Source organism: Hylobates moloch, unplaced genomic scaffold (genome assembly GCF_009828535.3).
Source record: "Hylobates moloch isolate HMO894 unplaced genomic scaffold, HMol_V3 SCAFFOLD_15, whole genome shotgun sequence".
Lineage (NCBI taxonomy): Eukaryota > Metazoa > Chordata > Mammalia > Primates > Hylobatidae > Hylobates > Hylobates moloch.
This window is the reverse complement of record NW_026652290.1, coordinates 49,444,817-49,464,329: the sequence shown is the minus strand read 5'-3', so window position 1 is coordinate 49,464,329 and position 19,513 is coordinate 49,444,817. Positions and strand designations below refer to the sequence as shown.

Here is a 19,513-nt window from a genome sequence, read left to right as displayed (position 1 = left end):
GGTATTAAAGACCAGCTTTGCCCTGTGCTGACCAACAGGGGCTTCAGTGTAGGCTCATGCAATTATGCAAGTTAGACAAAGAGGCAGGTTCCTAGGTTAGCAATGTGCAAAGTCCGCTGCTTAGTACAAGTTGAGTATCCAAAATACTTGGGACAAGAACTGTTTCGGATTTTAAAATATTTGCATTCTACTTACTGGTTGAGCATCCCCAATCCAAAAATCCAAAATCTGAAATGCTCCAGTGAGCATTTCCTTTGAGCATAATGTCAGCGTTCAGTTTTGGATTTTGGAGCATTTCAGATTTTCGAATTTGGGATGCTGAACTTGTATCTTTACTACCTGATTTGAAGTCAGTTCTTGTAGGATGAGGCCCAATCAAGAATTAAAAAGATGCTCCTCAAACCTGGAGGGCAAACGCAAATGACCTTGGCAGGGAGGCCCACAGTCACCAGGTCTGAACTGGGCATGGCAATGACTATGGCGGAAGAGGCTGGAGAGGAGAGTCTAGGGCACGTCGGGCAGAAAGAAAGAGAAGGCCCAGGGAGCACATAGGAGAAGAAACAGCAGAGAGTCTGCAAACAGGCAGACTATGGTCAGAGGCCAGCTGAGTGCCCCTGTTCCATCTGCTGCCTGGGACGACTCAGACCAAGGTCAGCGCACTGCGGTCTGGAAATGTAGACACTCAATACATGACAGAGACTCGGGGTCTAAGAGCCGGAAGGGCCCTCAGGGATCACTGGGTCTAAGTCTACACAGGCAGCAGGCTGCCGCTGTAGAGGAAGGGACACATGCACTTGCTTTGGGGGTCAGTAGCAGGGCCAAGTCTTGAACCTAGGACCTTGATTCTAATGTTATACCCTCAGCCTTTGCCGAGAACTTAGGCTCCCTGTTCTGGTACCCCACTTCACTTCTCCTGCAGTATTTATATATCAATCTTCCTATCACAATCTCCTCTACCACTCAATGGGGACAGGAGTATATCTGTTTTACGCCCGATACCTGGCACAGGGCCTGGCACGCTGCAGGAAAAGTCAGCAGACACAGGCACGCCCTTGGGCCAGGCTAGCTCCAGCCTTGTGACACCCCTATATCAGGGCTCTGTGGTACAGGATCTCAGCGGAGGTATCCCGGGTTTCGGCTAGTAGTGGTAAGAGCCCCAGGTCTGCCTGCAGGTGTGGTATAGACACAGATGGGAATGGGGTCCAGTACTAGCTTTGCCACTGACTTGCTGTTGGTTGCAAGCAGGCACTGGACTTGCTGTGTGATTCAATGTCTTCAATCTGTACAACAGGTCCAATATTACTATAGTGAAAACTATGAGAAATCACATGCAAATGTATGGTATTTATAATAAATGTGTATTGGCTACTTTCAGAGTCAAAGGGAAAGGTCACCAAAATGATTTTATTACCAAAAAAAGTCCTTAGATATAGAGGTTTCAGGGAGATTCCCCAAAATGTCATACCAGGAGGGAAAAACAAACAGACCCCCCCAAGCACATTGAGTGTCCAGCCCTGTGGCAGAAGAGCCCAGGGGCGTGAGCTCCCAGGAGGAAGCCCTTGCTCAGCCAAGTTTTGCACACTCCTAGCCTGCCTGAGCATGAACCCTTCACACTGAAGCTCCTGAGCACACCATGGGCCACAGCAGCTCCTCCACCCTACCTGCAGCACATAGCCCTCACGGGCGCTCTGTTCCCGGCCCAGGGCCACCCTCAGCTGGTCCTGCAGGAGCCGGTTCTGCTCCAGAAGGTCTGAGGCCTCCTTCTGGCTCTGCTCCAGCTGTTGGCAAAAAGACACACGTTTATGCAAAATGACAATGATAAACAAAGCAGCTGCAAAGCACATACTCCTTCACAGGTCTTCCATGTGGCCCAAGAGTTTTGGAGTCTCCACATTTCAGCAGATGTGCTGATATGGCCTTTACCAGCAGTATTTGGAAGTGAAGGTTCCAATGCAAGCCATCAGTAACAATGGCAGACTCGGTACCTTCTGGGGACCAAGGGACTACCTTGTCCTTCCCTATCCAGGCAGCCCTGGATGCCCACATACTTCCCACACCTGCTCAAGGTTCCAACATGCACGCCCTATATAGGTGCCAAGGCCCATATAGGATGTTCATCTCTGAGAAGGGGAATGTGTCCACTGGGGAACAAGGGTTTTGCATCTGGAGGAAGACCACCCCATGGGGTCCTTTGGGTGTCCACAGCTGGTCACACAGGCCAGGCTAGGCCCTACAGGGACCACTGTGAGTGGTGGCCCAAAGCAGGCCTCACTCCAAGGCCCACTATGGTCTCAACTGAAACCACTCCATTTGACCAGCTTTACATGATGGATTCCACAAAGTTCTGTTTGCAAAAAGGGTTCCTGTAGTTCCCTTAAACAAGGTGTGGATAACCATGAGTAAGCTATTTTACACTCTTCTTGCTTTCAACAGCTTCAGCTACTCATTCATCCATCCACCTCTTCCCCACACACCTCCCAGGTGCCTCCTGATGCCTGGCCGTGTGCAGGGCTACCCATCCTGCTCCCAGAGCTCGTGCTGAGTGGAGCTGTGTGTGTAGTGGACAATCAGGCCAGTGCCGCCCAGGGTGCTGACAGACTGTGCTGTGAGAGGCGGGGAGACCCCTGACTTTTATTTTTTTTGAGACGGACTCTCGCTCTGTCACCCGGCTGGAGTACAATGGCTCGATCTCAGGTCAGTGCAACCTCTGCCTCCTGGGTTCAAGTGATTCTCCTGCCTCAGCCTTCCAAGTAGCTGGGACTACAGGAAGACACCACCATGCCCAGCTAATTTTTGTATTTTTAGTAGAGACGGGGTTTCACCATGTTGGCCGGATGGTCTTGATCTCTTGACCTTGTGATCCGCCCGCCTCGGCCTCCCAAAGTACCGGGATTACAAGCATGACCCATCACGCCCAGCCGATCTCTGACTTTTAAACAGTGAAGACTGATCCCCTCAGATTGCTGAGCCAGTGTGTCGCCTGCTGGCTGGCCCATTTTGGTAGCCTGAAGTAATGTGAGTTTCAACTGTTATTTTATTTCATCTTGCCTTTGTTATTTGTTAATGGATGAGGAAAATGAAAAAGTACAAGTATTAGTGCTGGTGGTATCTCAGCCTCATACAGTTAATAAAATACAAAAAAGATGAGAAGCTTGAGGCATACCCAAGTGGCAAATCTTTAACAAGCTACTTATGTAAGAGAACACATTTGAAACACAGTGTTGAAAACTGTCCCTAAATGGAGAGTGAAACAGGGAGTTCTACAAAAACTGTAACGCTATACCTCCCCAGCTACGAGACTCCCTGTCCAGACATGTCAATCCACCACTGAAGTTCTGCAGACTGGATTTCTGGATACATTTCCATGAAAGAACATCTTATTTTATAGTTTGGGGGCCAGCTTGTTCATCTCTGTACCTAGGTGCACTGAAGGCCTCATGGAGCAGTGACAGCCACAGGGCAGCCTTCATCCACGGCCTACCCCGCCTCACCACTGCCTTCTGCTTCACATCCTTACGACCTGGGACCCAGCTGTCATCTCCTGCTGGATGCCCCGGGCTTCAGATCTGATCGCCGTCCCCAAGCCACTGTAAGAGCACCTGGGGCTGGTCTCTGCCTTCAGCTTTGACCTGTCCAAGCCAGGGCTGCCTAATGCAAAAGCCTTGCCCTGCTCACACCCCTCCTGCCACCGGGAGTCAGAGCAAGGAAACCATCTGGGCCCTGCAATGCCGTTTGCCTCTCAATGGCAGGGGCCCGCACCATCGGACGAATTCCTCTGTGCCTGGAAGGCCCCCTTCCCTGCCCTGCATGCACTGGCATGCTCCCACAGCTCTCAGGTCTGCCTCAACTATGAGGACTCATCTGTGCATCTGTCTCCCTTAGGGGTCTGCAAGTCTCTCGAGGGTAGGACGGTGTAGATGAACCCCTCATGCCACAGCTGGGCACAGCTGATGCTCTGGAAAGGCTGCTGGGAGTAGGGGGAGGATCTGGTCCCAGGCCATTACCTCCTTCTCAAGCAGAGAGGTCAGCTCGTGTGTGGAGAGCCGGTCACCCCCATCTTCAGAAGACAGGTGGACGGGGGCAATGGGCACCTGCTTCTCTTCCCGGAGAGGCGTGGTCTCCACCTGATGCCACCGCTGCTCGATCTCCACGTGGACGTTATGCGTCTTGAGGTCGCTCACAGGCAGCCCTGGGCTCCGGTCCACCTCCATGCGTAGGGCTGCATCCTCAGTGCCTGGCCCGTCTGTGGCGTCAAGCATCCCGAAGCGCTTGCGGCGCTCCTCTCGCCTCCGTGCACGCTCCCGCTCCAGCTCCCCAGGCTCTGCCTCAGGGCGCAGGGGCTCTTGGGTGTCAGCGGGCCCCGCGCCACCCACCCGCTCCTGAGCCAGGGCCTGCTGGATGGGACGGAACTCAGCCCAGTCAAAGGTCTTAGAGCGGCCCTCTCGCCTCCGCTCCCGTGCGCGGCTCCTCTTCTGCTCAGGGTCCGGCTCCCCTGGCTCTGCCTCTTGCTTCTCAGTAGGCCTCGGGCAGGTCTCAAAAGAGGAGCTGCTCTTGTTTTTTTCCTCTGGCAACGAGCTGTGGGGCAGGAGGATGGACATAGCCTGTCAGGGGCGGCTCTGGTGTGGCCTGCCAGGCAGAAGCTGGCAACGCTGAGCCATGACCCAGCCCCTGTGGGCACCACATCCTTTTTCTATCCTAATCCCAGCTTCCTAAGTGCAGGGAGGACAGGAATATTCTGCCTTTACCCCACATCCCTTCCCAAACTGGTTCTGAGTGGGAGAGGGGGAGGGGGATGGGGAGGGGAGGGGAAAGGAAGGGAAAAGAGCCTCAGAGAGGTGAGGTTTCCCACATGATGACACTAGGAGGGTCCCTTGACTGAAGAGGCTGTGAGGGGCTCACTGTGGTGGCCCCGTTGCCAGGGTATGGAGCCAGGGGAGTCCCAGGACTCCCACAGCCTCACAGGCATGACGGGCCAGCCCTGCCTTGCTCAGGGCCAAGAACTGCATTAGGCTGCACCTGGGCACAGCCACCGTACCTGCCTGGTGAGGCCTGGCCTCTGTGCACCCCTGGACTGGACAGTGGTGACAGAATGAGGGAAAACTAGCACTTCTCTAGAAGGGCTTACCTTTTAATAAGCAGGTAATGTGATCAGATCTGTTTTTTTTTAGTTTTTTTTTTTTTTTTTTTTGAGATGGAGTTTCACTCTTGTTGTCCAGGCTGGAGTGCAATGGCGTGATCTCGGTTCACCACAACCTCTGCCTCCTGGGTTCAAGCGATTCACCTGCCTCAGCCTCCCGAGTAGCTGGGATTACTGGCATGCGCTACCATGCCTGGCTAATTTTGTATTTTTAGTAGAAACGGGGTTTCTCCACGTTGGCCAGGCTGGTCTCAAACTCCTGACCTCAGGTGATCCCGCCTGCCTCCCAAAGTGCTGGGATTACAGGCGTGAGCTACTGTGCCCAGCCTGAATCTATGTTTTTTTTTTTTTTTTTTTTTTTTTTTTGAGACGGAATCTCGCTCTGTCGCCCAGGCTGGAGTGCAGTGGCGCAATCTCGGCTCACTGCAAACTCCGCCTCCCGGGTTCATGCCATTCTCCTGCCTCAGCCTCTCCGAGTAGCTGGGACTACAGGCGCGCGCCACAACGCCCGGCTAATTTTTTTTTTTTTTTTTTTGTATTTTTTAGTAGAGACGGGGTTTCACCGTGGTCTCGATCGCCTGACCTCGTGATCCGCCCGCCTCGGCCTCCCAAAGTGCTGGGATTACAAGCGTGAGCCACCGCGCCCGGCCTGAATCTATGTTTTAAAAGCCCAATCCAGCTGCTGGCCTGACAGATGGATCAGTATGAAAGGCTGGGACCTCCTATGCGTGAGGGAAACAGGAGGCCGAAGTGGCCACAAGTTCACACCATGCAGTAGCCAGAGGCTTGGAAAGGAAGGCAGAAGGGGAGAAGGACACTGGGTTACCTGCCACCTTGAGGAGGCAAGCGGCAGCCAGCAACGGGGCATGAGCTGTGCAGGTCGTGCTCACGGCACTGCTACCTGCCCTGTAGTAAGTGGAGTGAAGTCAGGTCTGCCTGAGGAATCCATGTCTAGTCTCCATCTGCTAGAAGCAGAGACTCCTGGGGAGGCCTCGTCTGCCATAGGGCAGGGACAGGGACAGGGACATTGCTGATGGCAATTTGTCAAGGAGCCTGGGAGTGTTTGAGGCAGAGGTTTGTAGACTCTAGGGATAGGCCCCAGAGACTGCCAGCTGGTCCGAGGCTGACTGAGTGGCCCCTAATCTCACCCAGGCCCTCAGAAGGCAGTTGCAAGCCCACCTGGGGGCAGTGAGGGCCCAAGGAGGAGCTCCAGGGAGCTCATGTGTTTCAATTAGGGCCAAAAGGAAAGGAGTCTTTAAAGAGAGAACCAAGGAAAAGAGGAAATGGTTGCCGTCACCACCTGGAGCAAGGGTCACCTGTCCAGGCAGCAATCGAGTGAGAGGCAAAGTGCTTCAGAGCAACAGGATCTGCAGGTGTCCACAGTAAGAGCATGCTAACATCTGGATGAAAATGACATAGGGCAGATCTTGTGACGTCACTGAACTAAGAGCTCCTGGCCATGGAGAGTGTCAGGATGACACACAGGGCAGGGCATGCATGGAGGCCCCCAGCCTGGCACTGACAGCTGCCAAAGTCACAGCCACACCAGAACTGGCCGCACTCCCCAGGAGAAACCTCCCCACAAGGCTCCTCTAGCGCCAAAGGCAGGAAGCACCCTGCAACTTCCCCACCCCAGGACTTCCAGATGGCAATGAGAGCAGGACGAGGACAGCAGTTTCTGAGACTGCAGTTTGTTTTCATGCCTCCTTGAGATTTTGCCTGGCAACACTAAAAAACTCACATTTTTCCTCAAATAATAAAAGCCTACACAGAGGAAGAATAAATGCTGAAAACAAACTGGTAGAGGGTGAGCACTCTACCAGACTATGCAGATATGCTAGATTATGAAGTAATTCTTAGTCAGGAGGCCAACTGCCAGGTCAATTTTCATATGAGAGCAAAACCCTTGTCTCCTCATTCATTCCTCTGGGCCCAAAGCCCCTGCACGCAGGGAAGCAGGCACTCAAGCGTGGAGGTGCCTCTCCTGAGCTGTGTGCAGGCACAGGCATGTGCACAGGTGCATTCCTGACACCTGCCCTGGGACATCCCAAAGCTGACTTCTTCCAGACAGGATTGCCAATCTACAGCACCGAGCCCAGGCCTGGCTGGGAAGAGGGGCAGGAGAGGACCTCAGGCCAGCTACCCATATGCACTGCCCACCACTCCCCGTCCTGGACCCCCGTGATAAGCTCTGTCTGCTGCCAATAGCCTGGGCAAAGAAGCTGAGGCCTTTCTCACTTTGCTCTGGTGGCTTCCTAAAGGTGCTTGGAAAAGAGCACTTAGCTCGTCAAGCTTGGGTGTCTGCTCCTAATGGGAGAGCCATGGAGGCAGTAGCTGAGGCCACCACAGGATGTGGCCCCTGGAGGGCGGGAGAGCCTGCTGCAGCTCTGGGTGCCTCCTGCTGGCTGTGCACGAAGACGACTTGTCACTAGCCAACAAGCCAGCTCTCTGCACAGGATCCTGAGAGACAGAAGGCAATGTGTCCTGGTCACGGCCTCTTGGCCTTACTAAACAGTGTTTGTTTAATAAATGAAGTCATGAACAAATGACAGACACAGAAAAGAGGACTATAAAGAAATCAATTTAGGAGTTCTTTCCTTCTTATGTAAAGAGGTGTGGAGTCGCCAGGAAGGAGGCAAAGGTTTGGATACAGAATGTGCCTTTAGGCCGGCCGTGGTGGCTCTTGCCTGTAATTTCAGCACTTTGGGAGGCCAAGGCGAGTGGATCACCTGAGGTCACAAGTTCAAGACCAGCCTGGCCAACATGGTGAAATCCCATCTCTACTAAAAATACAAAAATTAGCCGAGCGTGGTGGGTAATCCCAGCTACTTGGGAGGCTGAGGCAGGAGAATTGCTTGAACCCAGGAGGTGGAGGTTGCAGTGAACCAAGATCACGTTACTGCACTCTAGCCTAGGCAACAAAACAAGACTCCAAAAAAAAAAAAAAAAAAAAAAAAAGAACGCACTTTTAGGTCAAAGCTTCCATGGACAGCCCCTGCTGTGACATTGCCACACCCAAGCAGCCTAACCCACAGCACAAGAAACACATTTGAGATGTAATCTACATCGCATGACCTGAGAAATGGCACCAGAGGTGCTCAGATGCGTGGAGGCTCTGAAAGTGGGGACAGCAGAGTTCTGGCCATCAAAGGACCAGCCCTCACACTGGAATCTTCTCTGCTTTTTTTGTTTTGTTTTGTTTTGGATATGTCTGAGTCTTCTGATTCTCCACTTTCTTTTAAAATGAGAACTAGGTCTTTAACCTTCAGGGCAGGAGGAAGAAAGCCCAAAGCAAAATCTGAGGAACACGAACCACAGAATGTTAAAACAGGAGAGGGTTTTTCAACTTGGCTGCACAGAAATCAAACAGACGTAGGAGTGAGGTGAAAAGAAGGCCAAGACAAAGAAGCGCTGAGTGGCCTATGGATGCCGCACACGGGGCCACCCTCCCACCAACAGAGCCAAGGCCTGAGAGCACCGACTGCCGGGCTCAGGCTGGTCTGGCCAGGTGCCTGCTGACACAGATGGAAGATTCTCCACCAAAGCCCAGTTCTAATGACCAGCACACATGCTACCTGCAAGATGAAATCGCCTGGGCTTAAAAGAGAAAAGAACCAGAAATGTTTGTTCTGATTACTTGGGACAGGAACCTGAGCAACAGAAGGACATAGGAAGGAAGGAGCAGCAGACTGGGATGCACTGAGCTCAGGTCTCAGACTTCAGACCTGAGTCTGACACTGCCCTGGCAGAAGTGGCACCCACAAGAGGCACAAGGGGCTCCCTGGTGTCTTCACCATCCTACCTGGTCACATCCGGGGCAGTGGTCGGGTGCACGTGCTTCATAATGGTCTGGATCCAGTTCCGCCGAATCCCAGACGTCATGGCTGACAGGGTAAACTCGCCCTCCTTTGTCTACAGAGAAAAGATGAGGCACCATCAGTGACTGTCCCCTAGGGTACCTGCTGCCCTCCATCTCCAGAGAAGCTCCCTGCACTGGGTACAAAGTCCCACAGGGAGAAAGGCTGTGACTGGGTGACCCTTCTAGGAGCGCCACATGTGCCCACTACTGGGACAAGAGGGAGCTGGAGAGCAGGAGATGGCAAAGCTGCGGGAGGGACGTGTATTTGTGGCAATGGTAAATCCGGTATCTTCTCTCAGTAACAAGCTCACAGTTACTGAGCACCCACTACATACCAGCAGCCTGTCCATTCAGAGTAGGACACTGCACCCCTCTTTAAGGAGTTCCCAGCCTCGGGGGAAGGGCAGAATCAGCATGTGCTGAGCAGTGGTGGAGGTGGGGAATTGGGAAGGGCGTGTGTGTTGGGTGTGGGGAGTGGCACCTGCAGCCTGCACTCACGCAGGCACACGGCATGATGGGGCCCGGGGAGTGGTTAAGAACAAGGGGTATCAGGGTCTTGTTGGTGGCACTGAGAAAAGGCAGGGAGACCTGCTGGGTGGTTACTGCAGCTGTCCAAGTGATGAGAATTAAGGTGATGGCAGGGGACGGGGCAGCTCAGAAGTAACAAAAGGGGTCTGGACAATGTCTGGCTGGTTGGGTTGGGGAGCACCTAGGACAAGCCCTAGACTCCTGCTTGGATGAGGTGGAGTCTAGGGCTTGTCCTAGGTGCTTGTGCAAGGTAGCAGGGGAGAAGCCTGTTTTAGGTGGGGAACGGGGCAGCAGGTAGGACAAAGCAGCAAAGAGCACATGGCTCTGGGACATGACCGCTGCGCCCCTGAGCAGACCTGCCTGGGTACTTTCGGAAAGGGGAGGGCCAGTGGCCTGCATGGAGCTGGAGGCCTGCTTCTGCACCTACAGGCACCTGCCCAACAGAAGTGAGGGCTGCAGCCCTGAACTGAGAGCTGCTCACAAGCAGACTCAGCAGCCAGGTCAGTAGGGAAGCTGACGGCAGGATGCAATCATGAGGATGGTTTTCGGATGGGTGCTAGTGGCCTGGCCAGAAGCCAAAACAGGAGATCACGCACCGGCCTGACATGCCACAAAGCACAGCCGGGAGGGACCTGACCTGCCCCTCCACATGCCCGATCAAGACACCGCCACTGCCCAGCTCGGTCCTCCATCAGTTCTCATATCCACGTGAGCTGAGTTGGGGGTCCCACCTTCTCCTGGGTCCATCCTTCTCCACCCCCAGGTGTGGGTGTTGCTGGAGTTTGGCCTCAGCGCTCCACATTCAGCTGTTTTCTCCAGCTGAATTTTCTTTCCCAGCAGCTGCCTAATGTTCTCTGAGAGCCCATCATGCCTCAAATGGATCACAGCCGGAATTCCAGGGGATCCCCCTGCTTCTGTGAAGTCAGCTCTTCTGCTGGCTTCTAAGTGGGCAAGGCCTTCTTGCCAGGTCCTGGCCCTGCCCTCACCTCTTCCTCCCAGGTGCCGCTCCTTCCTTTCTTGCCCAGCTTTACTGTGCCAGCCTGGCTCCTTTCTAATGGACCTGCATGTCCTGCCAGACATGTATCATGAACACACAACTGACTGGCATCTTCTAACACCCTTCAGTGCTCTCCACAAACACTGGACCAGCGCCAACCTGACTCTCCACCCAGCACTCTACCCCCGACTGGCTCTGTGCTCTCTGTGCCACCACGTCTAGAGTCCAGTTTGGGACATGCTTTCACACTCATCCCTCCTGCTGAGCCTCGAGGGATCCTTCTCCAGGAAGCCTCCCCCAGGAAGCCTTCTCCATACTGGAAGGATCTCCTCATTCCTTAGAACTCTCAGTAGTTGGGGTTCACAGAAAGTCGTCAGGATAAGCCCTATCAGGGTGAAGTGAGGAGGGGTTGATCAGTGGGTGAGAGTGGCTGATGCCCTCATTTGTCACTAGGAGAGCGGGGCGAGTTCTCAGACTTCAGGTGTGCCCTGCCTGGAGAAAGCTGCTCCTGAAGATGGGAGGTGGACGGCAGGAGAGGAGGCTCACCGGGCACTATGCCCGCCTACCCCTCCCACAGGGGATGAGGACAGAGGGGCCTCGAAACTTGGGCAGTGCAGGCCACTAAGAGCAGACAACTCACACCTGGCCCTGGTGCCAGGCTGTCAGTGTAGCCTCCAACTGTGACTCAGCTCCTCTCGCAGATGCCTGCACACAGGAAGCCACAGCCAGCAGCCCAGTGGGCTGGCGGCCAGGATTTTCTTAGTAAATGAACACACTGGCCTTTGGGTCTATACTTCAGTCTCCTCTAAGTTGGGTCAATCTGAGTCAGCCCCAAATACTGGATCAACTCTCAACATAGCAATACAATTGAGTTTCTGGGCCCCAAAATTTGAAGGTATGACCCTGCTACAGGTGAGCCCACCAGAGTCTAGCCTTGTGTGAGAAACCAAGTCCCAGGGCCAGGGCCCAGCCCCATGGGGGCAGCTCTCTACTCACCACACTCTCCACCCATCTTAAAGCCCTTGCGAGTGACGAACTAACTTTACCCAAAGAGAGGCCTGGCCTCTGTCCTAGCTCCTGGGAGGTAACTTCCAACCCTTGGAATTTCCTGAATGACTAGAGTCTTTGTTACTCATGGTGGTACCCTGGGACCCCACCTAACACTTTATGCTGACAAGACAACTCAGGGTGGAGGCTGGCCTGGCCAGAAGCAGGAAATTAGAGGAAACCCATTAAATCAGAGGGTTGGGGTTTGGGCCACGTGAAAGTAGCCAACCATGGCAGGAAGGGCTTTAGGTGGAGTTCAACTATGAGGACAACTCCATCAACCACAGCAGCTATAGAGCCTCCTAAAACTCAACACCGGAGCTCAGGTGGGCTTCCTGGCAATGTTCTGGGCACTGCCCCACATCAGGGCTAAGAGGACACTGTGTCCCCAAGGATGCAGAAACTTTTGGCATCTGTGACTCTCCCAGTCCCAGATTCTACTCCACATGGCTCTCCTTTGGCTGGTTCTGACTTACATACTTTCTCTATAATAAAACTCATTGTAAAGACAGTACTTTCCTGAATTCTGTGAGTCATTCTAATGAATTTTCGAAACTGAAGGTGGTTTTGGAAACCTCCGGACTCACAACTGGTGTCAGAAGTGGGGGCACGACTGGGCACAGTGATTCATGCCTATAATCCCAGCACTTTGGGAAGCCAAGGCAAGTGGATCGCTGGAGCCCAGGGGTTCAAAACCAGCCAGGGCAACATGGTGAAACCCTGTCTCCCTAAATAATAATAATAATAATAATAATAATAATAATAATAATAATAAAATTAGCTGGGCATGGTGGCATACACCTGTAGTCCTAGTTACTCTGGAGGCTGAGATAGGAGGATCGTTTGAGTCTAGGATTTCGAGCCTGCAGTGAGCCATGATTGTGCCACTACACTCCAGCCTGGACAGAGAGTGAGACCCTGTCTTGGGGGAAAAAAAAAGAAACGGAGGCAGATGTGGCAGTTGGGAGGATTGTGCTCTTAACCTGGAGTCTGGCTGACTGCAGGCAGCCCTTGATCCACATAGTTTTGAAGAAACAGCCAATGAGAACCATTTTGTCCTACCAATAAGTTTTTTTTTTTTTTTTTTTGAGAACAGTGCAATGCCTTGTTCATCTGAGTACCTCACAAGATTTTGGGAAAAAATAGTCTTGTAAGTAAATGAATGAACAAACAAACACATGAATAAGTGAGTAAAAAACGGATGTAAATAACTGACTAACACTTTCATTCTTATCCCCCATACCCCACATCCTTCCAATTGCCCCAACTCCAGCATTACAAAAAACAAAAGAAAAAAAGAAGCTTCAGAAACAAAAAGGCTTTAAGCAGTCTTCAGAAAAAAGATACTAATGTCTAATGTACTGTTCACATTACGAATTGGGGAATAGGGTCAGGTGCCACAGGACAGAGGTGTCAAGGGTAGTGGGAAAGACTAAGTGCCGACCACACACGCTGCATCAGGCCTGTCCAGAAGTGCTCCCAGCCCAGACATTAGGCACTCTGACATGTGTCCCTGCCTGTCAAGCCTGTGGCCCCACTTCCATCCCTGGACTCACATGTATCTGGAAGCCATAGTTTCTCTGAACTGGATACTCTGTGACGTCGTAACATGTAGACAAGTCAATTTCCCCATCCAAGTCGGCTGCCTGCAGAGAGAAGTGAGAATGTCTTGAGATTTTTAGGAAGTAGAACCAATGCCTAGATGAGCAAATTCCCATAAGTGATTTCCTGCACTGACTTTATTTTTAATAGTATACACACTGACAAGTGAGGATACCGTCTATCCTACTACTGCATGACCCAGGCCCCTCCCTGGGTGCAACCACACCACCATTTGTCCCTGTATCCAGCCAAAGACAGTCCACGCCAGTGGTCCCCAAACATGCTGCTGTTGAAATCCCTTCATACTCTTAAAAACTGGGGACCCTAGAAGAGCTTCTGTTAGGTGGATTTCGTCTATTGATGGTATTTACCATGTTAGAAATTAAAATGTAAATATTTAAAAATTTTCAATTTAAAACTATTTAAACATATTTTTAATTTTAAATATATTATAAAATATATTTTATATATTTAAATATATATGAAAATATATATTAATACAAATGCAAAATTTAAATATATTTGTTCATTTGAGAATAAAATAACATTTTAAAATAACAATTTGATTTAACAATCAGTGATAAGAGTCACACTGCTTTGAATTTTTGCAAATCTAACATCTGTCTTCAGAAAGGACAGCTGGATTCTTGTTTCTGCATTCCATCTGTTCAATACAGGAAGCTTTTTTTTTTTTTTTTTGAGATGGGGTCTTGCTCTGTCACTCAGGCTGAAGTGCAGTGACACGATTTCAGCTCACTGCAACCTCTGCCTCCCAGGTTCAAGTGATTCTCTTGCCTCAGTCTCCCGAGTAGCTGGGACTACAGATGACCACCACCATGGCCGGCTAATTTTTGCATTTTTAGTAGAGACAGGGTTTCACTATGTTGGCTAGGCTGGTCTCAATCTCCTGACCTCAGGTGATCCGCCTGCCTCGGCCTCCAAAGTGCTGGGATTACAGGCGTGAGCCACCGTCCCCGGACAACAAAGGAAGTATTTTTAATAGCTTTTTCAGGTAGTTGTGGCTGTTCTTTGACAAGTAGTAGGCTCTTAAAGGTTAACTGCAATGTGGTATCTGAAATCACGCCCATGAACTCTCTCTACTGTGTTACATTAAAACCCAGGCATGCTTTTGTAACATTAGGTATTGGTCACATGGAAAATATTAAGTTATGCACAGCTTCCAATTGTCTACACATTTCATTATGCAATATTAAAATAATCGCCTTTGCTAATACCACCACCTATTTCATCAAGAGAGTGTAAGTAAAGGGAAGTTCATGATGGTGAATACAAATTTTCCCAAGTTCTAATTTTTGCTTGGAAGCTCAAATTTTATCACTGGCAACAAACTCTGTCAGTTGTTTTCCTTAGAGGAATGAGCTAACTTGGTTCATTTTCATGAAAATATATGCCAAACACCCAAAATTAATGACCACAGTTTTGCCTATCAGTTGTTTTTCAAGTAAACGTGGTGCTCCAAAAGAAGCTGCTAATTTAGCTGGCAACTCAAACAATAACACAAGTCCTTTCCATGAGAAAGCCTGCATACTCCAGTATGCAGCCAGGTGATGCTTACTTTCCATTTCAAATCACAGAATATTAAAAAGATGGGCATTTAAAGATTGAGGCTTCATAAAATTAGTAACTTCTGCTGCTCCTTCAAGGACCTTTATTTATTTTAAGACGATTATTTATTTAAAATGTATGGCAGTGAAGAATCCAGTGATCAGTGATCCAGCCTGTTGCTACAGATGGGGCTGTGCCAAGTGCTAGTGGCTTTACCTCCCATTGCTTTTGCACCATCAATGCAGATGGTCACACGCAAAAAAAAAGTCAATGACATCTTAATATTACAAATTATTTTAACCATCGCTGCTCTCCTGAAAGGGCCTCAGGGACCCCCAGGGGTCTACAGACCACACTCGGAAGTGCTCTTCTATGCACACGCAACCAAACACTTGCACAGGCTCCTTACTTCCCCAACGTTGAACACCACCAGAGGCCCACCGCCCATACTCTCCTACCCCTACTTCTTATCACTACCGCCTTTTCTCCTTCAGTCTGTAAAGACTGGCTCAGAGTATTTAATACATACCCCGGCCCTTAATGATGGGTATTTAGGCTCTTTCTAACCATCTGGCTGTTACAAACGTGTGGGAATGACTAACCTGAAACACAGATGTTTTTCAATATGTGGGAGTTATCTGAGGGATTCCTGGAGTGGAACTACTAGGGAAAAGGCAAAAGAGACTTGCCAAATTGTTTAGAAGAAGTTATTTTATTTGTAGGTGAAGAAACAAAGAACCCCTTCTAGTTGGTATTTGACCACAGAATCAGGACTGTCCGGGGGCCTAACAAAGCTCATCTATCATATCCTGTCCTTGTCCAGAAGGCAGGGCACAAGACGTAGTTCAATTCTTCCAACTCCATTTACCATGAAATCTCTTTGTGGAAAAAACAAAATTGTTCATCCTGAGTTTTCAAATTTCAGTGTTTTTCAAAGAACAGAGAAAAGAAAAGCTTCCCAAACCCACTGCACTGGGCACTTAATTCAAGGCCTTGAGGAAACCCGGCATCACAGCCAGGAAAATGATCACAAGGACAAAGGCTGGTCTTGTGCTCACCTTCCCACCAGGTCAGGACTGGGAAACCCAAGAGGGCAACATGGAAATACCTTCAGCAAGGTAACACCACCGAAGGCCGTTGTCCTCAGAAGTGGGGACATTAGCCCGGGGGAAGCAGATCTCCTAGCCCCAGATGCCGCCTGGACCCCTCCAGCTGTCTCCACAGCAGAGGCAAAGCCCAGACACTCACCTCCTCAGCCACTGAATCCCTGTAGTATCTCAGGCTTTGATCGGCGAGAACAAACCAGTGTTTCTTCCACTAAAGGGGAAGAAAAGAAAAATGACTTGACTACCAACTCCCATACAGCAAGCCTGCCATTCCATGGCGATGCACAGCCAGAGCCTATGGGGCCCTCCCAGAGCACAGGGAAAGCAGGGGACAGGCTGGCCCCTCCCTTGACAGCATACAGAGGACTCTGCTTGGATTGCAGGCAGCCATGCGCTCACGCCCTCAGGACGCTCATTAAGCTGTGACCCTCCAGTGAAGAGGCAGCACAGACAGCTGAGCAGGCCTTGGCTGTGGGCTCTATGACCAGTGGTGTGGCTGGTGGCCAGGCCGTGCGGTCCTCAGTAACTACAGAGGCTGCAGACAACAGGCTGGGCCCATCAGAATGGAAAGGTGGCTGTGAAATGGCATCTCCACCTGCAGGTGGCAGCCCGCAAGCCATGGCCATGTGGCCTCCTAACCAGCAGGGGTAACTAACCAGCTAGAGACCAAGTCTTCACTGTGAGCAGTAAGGAAGGGAACTTGAGTCTTCATGCTAGGCCAAGGGCATTTGATATGGAGGAGGAAGAAAGAGGATGTCTTGGGATAGCAGCTCAGGAAGCAGGAAGGGAGTGCAGATGGGCTGGGCATCAGGGCCTCTTAGGTTAAGGACCCAGCAGGCTTCTCTTCATGCCTCCTTGGGAGGCCTGGCCTTCCAGCCCATGGCACAGGGTCAAGGTGGGCTGGCAGGTCCAGCCTCAGATGGCTCTTCCTGCTTGAGTCTAATGGCAAGAATGTACCATGTTTGCTCCTTCCAGGGCTAACACTGCCACTGCAGCTGAGGGGTCTCTGGCATGAGAGTCTTGCAGTGCTAGGCTACTGTCTACTTGGCTGGCTTGCATGGAAACACAAGCCAATCCCACAGCCAGAAGAGTTTCTTTGTCCCTGGGGAAGTCAGGCCCCTAAACAACTTTTAGGAAAGATCACCAGGTGGGGGCTAGTGTTACAAGGCATCCCTAAGGCCTGAGGCCAAGACCCCCTTGCCATCAGCAGACAGGCCTACCAAGTGCCCCTCCAGAGCACCCCCCACTGCAGAAATGAAGGCTGTGTGCCTGCACTTCTAGGAGCAGATGGGAGTCTCAGCTGCAGCCCTGGTCACGAAGACAAGAGGCATGGAGGGAGGAAGGCATGGAACCAGCACTTGCAGACTGGCTGGGGCCAAAGACAGCTCACCCTCACTCTGTCCCCAGACCCCTCAGGGGCCACAGCAACCCTGCACACTCACCTGGCCGTCCTCATACTGCTTAGTCAGCCAGCCTTTCTTGAAATTCAGCAGGTCGGGCTGAGAAAGGGAGAAAAAAGAACAGCTCAGAGGAAACCCCTCTAGTGTCATGAGTGTCTGATGGGGCCAGTATTTCTGTCCAGATGAGGCGGGTACCAGGAAAGGGGTTTCTCCACCTGCCAGACAAGCCTGTTCAGCCCCCTCATCCTGGTGGGTGCTGCCCGCAACCCGCCTTCTGTAGGCACGCGCAACCTTGAGGAAGGAGATGTTGGGCTTGGCAGGCTGGCAGGAGAGAAGGTATGGTCTCATTGCCCTGTGAGCGGTGTGGGCTCCGGCCTGTACAGGGCCCACTGCACAGGGCCTATCTGGGGGGCAGAAAACAAGCCCAGATGAAGAGTCACAGAACATTTTATTTGAAGGGAACATCTGCAGGGAAGGCTGAAAGGAGAATTGATTGAAAAGTTCTTGCAGAAGCCACAGGAAGCCTGGGAAACAGAGATGTGCGGTGTTGAGGAAGCAGCAGCTGCAGCCCCACTGAGACCCTCAGGCCATTTCTCCACCAGGAATAGGCTTGACCTGTATTCCCCACAAGAAGCAGGATGGCAGACAGGGGGCAGCGCCCAGGCACAGGGCTCTGTCCTTCCTCCACCTGTGCTGCCCAGACACACCTGGGCCCTGAGAAACAGCCTGAGACAGCACTGCCACCTACAGCCCACCTGGCTGGCCCCACAGAGACATGGGTCACCCTACCTCTGGTCCCAGGTGCTCTCTTTTCTACAGCCATCTGAGCAGAAACCAGCTTTGTTGTCTTTTTGTATTATTCCAAGGAGTGAGAGTGAGAACAGGCAAGATTGTCAGGATAACTACCAGGACAAAGCACTCTGGGAGCCTCTGCTCAGAACCCTGTCTCTGAGGAGTGAGGGAGGAACCACAGTCGGCTGCTGCCTAGGTCTGGCCAAGACTGACCCAGATAGATAAGAAGTCCCTCTACAGAGCCCTGTTTCAACCCCAGCGTCCTGCCAAGCTGTGCAACTGTCCTTGCCGCCAGGGTTATTTGAGGCACCCAATCAAAAGCAACACTGTGAAATTAGGACACCCTACCCCAACTGACCCTTAAATAGGGAGGTTCTCTCCTGCAAGCTTGTAGTTGCCATTGTGGCACAGGACCTGAGACGTGGGACTGCCACCTGCCCCCTCTCTGATAGCTTGCTTAGCTTGCAGATCTTTCTTTTTTTTGAGACAGAGTCTCGCTCTGTCGCCAGGCTGGAGTACAGTGGCGCAATCTCGGCTCACTGCAACCTCTGCCTCCCAGGTCCAAGCGATTCTCCTGCCTCAGCCTCTCGAGTAGCTGGGACTACAGGAGCGCAACACCACACCCAGCTAATGTTTGTATTTTTAGTAGAGATGGTGTTTCACCATGTTGGTCAGGATGGTCTCGATCTCTTGACCTCGTGATCTGCCTGCCTCGGCCTCCCAAAGTGCTGGGATTACAGACGTGAGCCACCGTGCCCGGCCTAGCTTGTGGTTCTTTAATAAAAACTCGTAACTTCCTTATCATGGTTGTGCCATTGAAGCCAAGCCTGCAATCTGACCCCAATGGCAAGGCCTATGCAGGTGGGTTCCCTGCTGGTGCTCTCTGCTGGGGACAGGAGCTCCCAGCTAAGTTAACAGAGAAACAAGGAGTTTTGTTCAAGACACCTGAAGCAAAACCCAGACTGAAGGAAAAACCCAAACCTTACTCCTCCTCACACTCTATGTTACACATCAATCTGTGGTTGGCAGCTCCCAAGCCCTGGGGCAGGCCGGCCGCCCATGGTGAGCTGCTGTGCAGGCAGCAAGGAGGAGACAAGAGGCAGTGAGCAGGCCCCAGGCTCCCCTGGAGGCTGAAGATAGAGCGGGGAGGAGCTGGGTCAGCATGCTGAGTTGGCCTTGCTCCTGTACCCTGACCACTCCTTCCACACCTCTGCTGTCATAGCTCTGAGGCCCATGGAGAACCTGGTGCAAGGCCTGCTCTTCCACTTGAGGCATGACATGGAGAACGAGACAAACTCCAGCAAGACGTGGCCTCTGCCTCCGAAGTGCCACAAAAAGCAATGCCCAAAGCCAGAGGAGCAGAGGGTCCCTGCTGCAGCCCTGCCGCCTAGAGTGGGGAGTCTGCCTGGCCGGGGTGGCCTCTTCCACAGGGCCTCCTCCCAGAGCTCAGGATGCCATGAAGCCCTTGGTTCTGCTGGG

At 51.8% G+C, this 19,513-nt stretch overlaps 1 protein-coding gene across 8 annotated transcripts in view; it reads right to left on the bottom strand.

Annotated features, from left to right (window-relative positions):
* The window catches only part of MPRIP (myosin phosphatase Rho interacting protein), a 153,438-nt gene that overhangs the window by 29,755 nt on the left and 104,170 nt on the right, over positions 1-19,513 (bottom strand). For all 8 annotated transcript variants that reach the window (XM_032177448.2, XM_032177452.2, XM_032177451.2 and 5 more), the window contains 6 exons: positions 17,285-17,341; positions 15,985-16,053; positions 13,125-13,214; positions 8,940-9,049; positions 4,005-4,575; positions 1,662-1,778 (listed from right to left, as the gene is read on the bottom strand). In XM_032177448.2, coding sequence (XP_032033339.1) covers positions 1,662-1,778; positions 4,005-4,575; positions 8,940-9,049; positions 13,125-13,214; positions 15,985-16,053; positions 17,285-17,341 — 1,014 coding nt within the window. The remainder of the gene's footprint in view (positions 1-1,661; positions 1,779-4,004; positions 4,576-8,939; positions 9,050-13,124; positions 13,215-15,984; positions 16,054-17,284; positions 17,342-19,513) is intronic.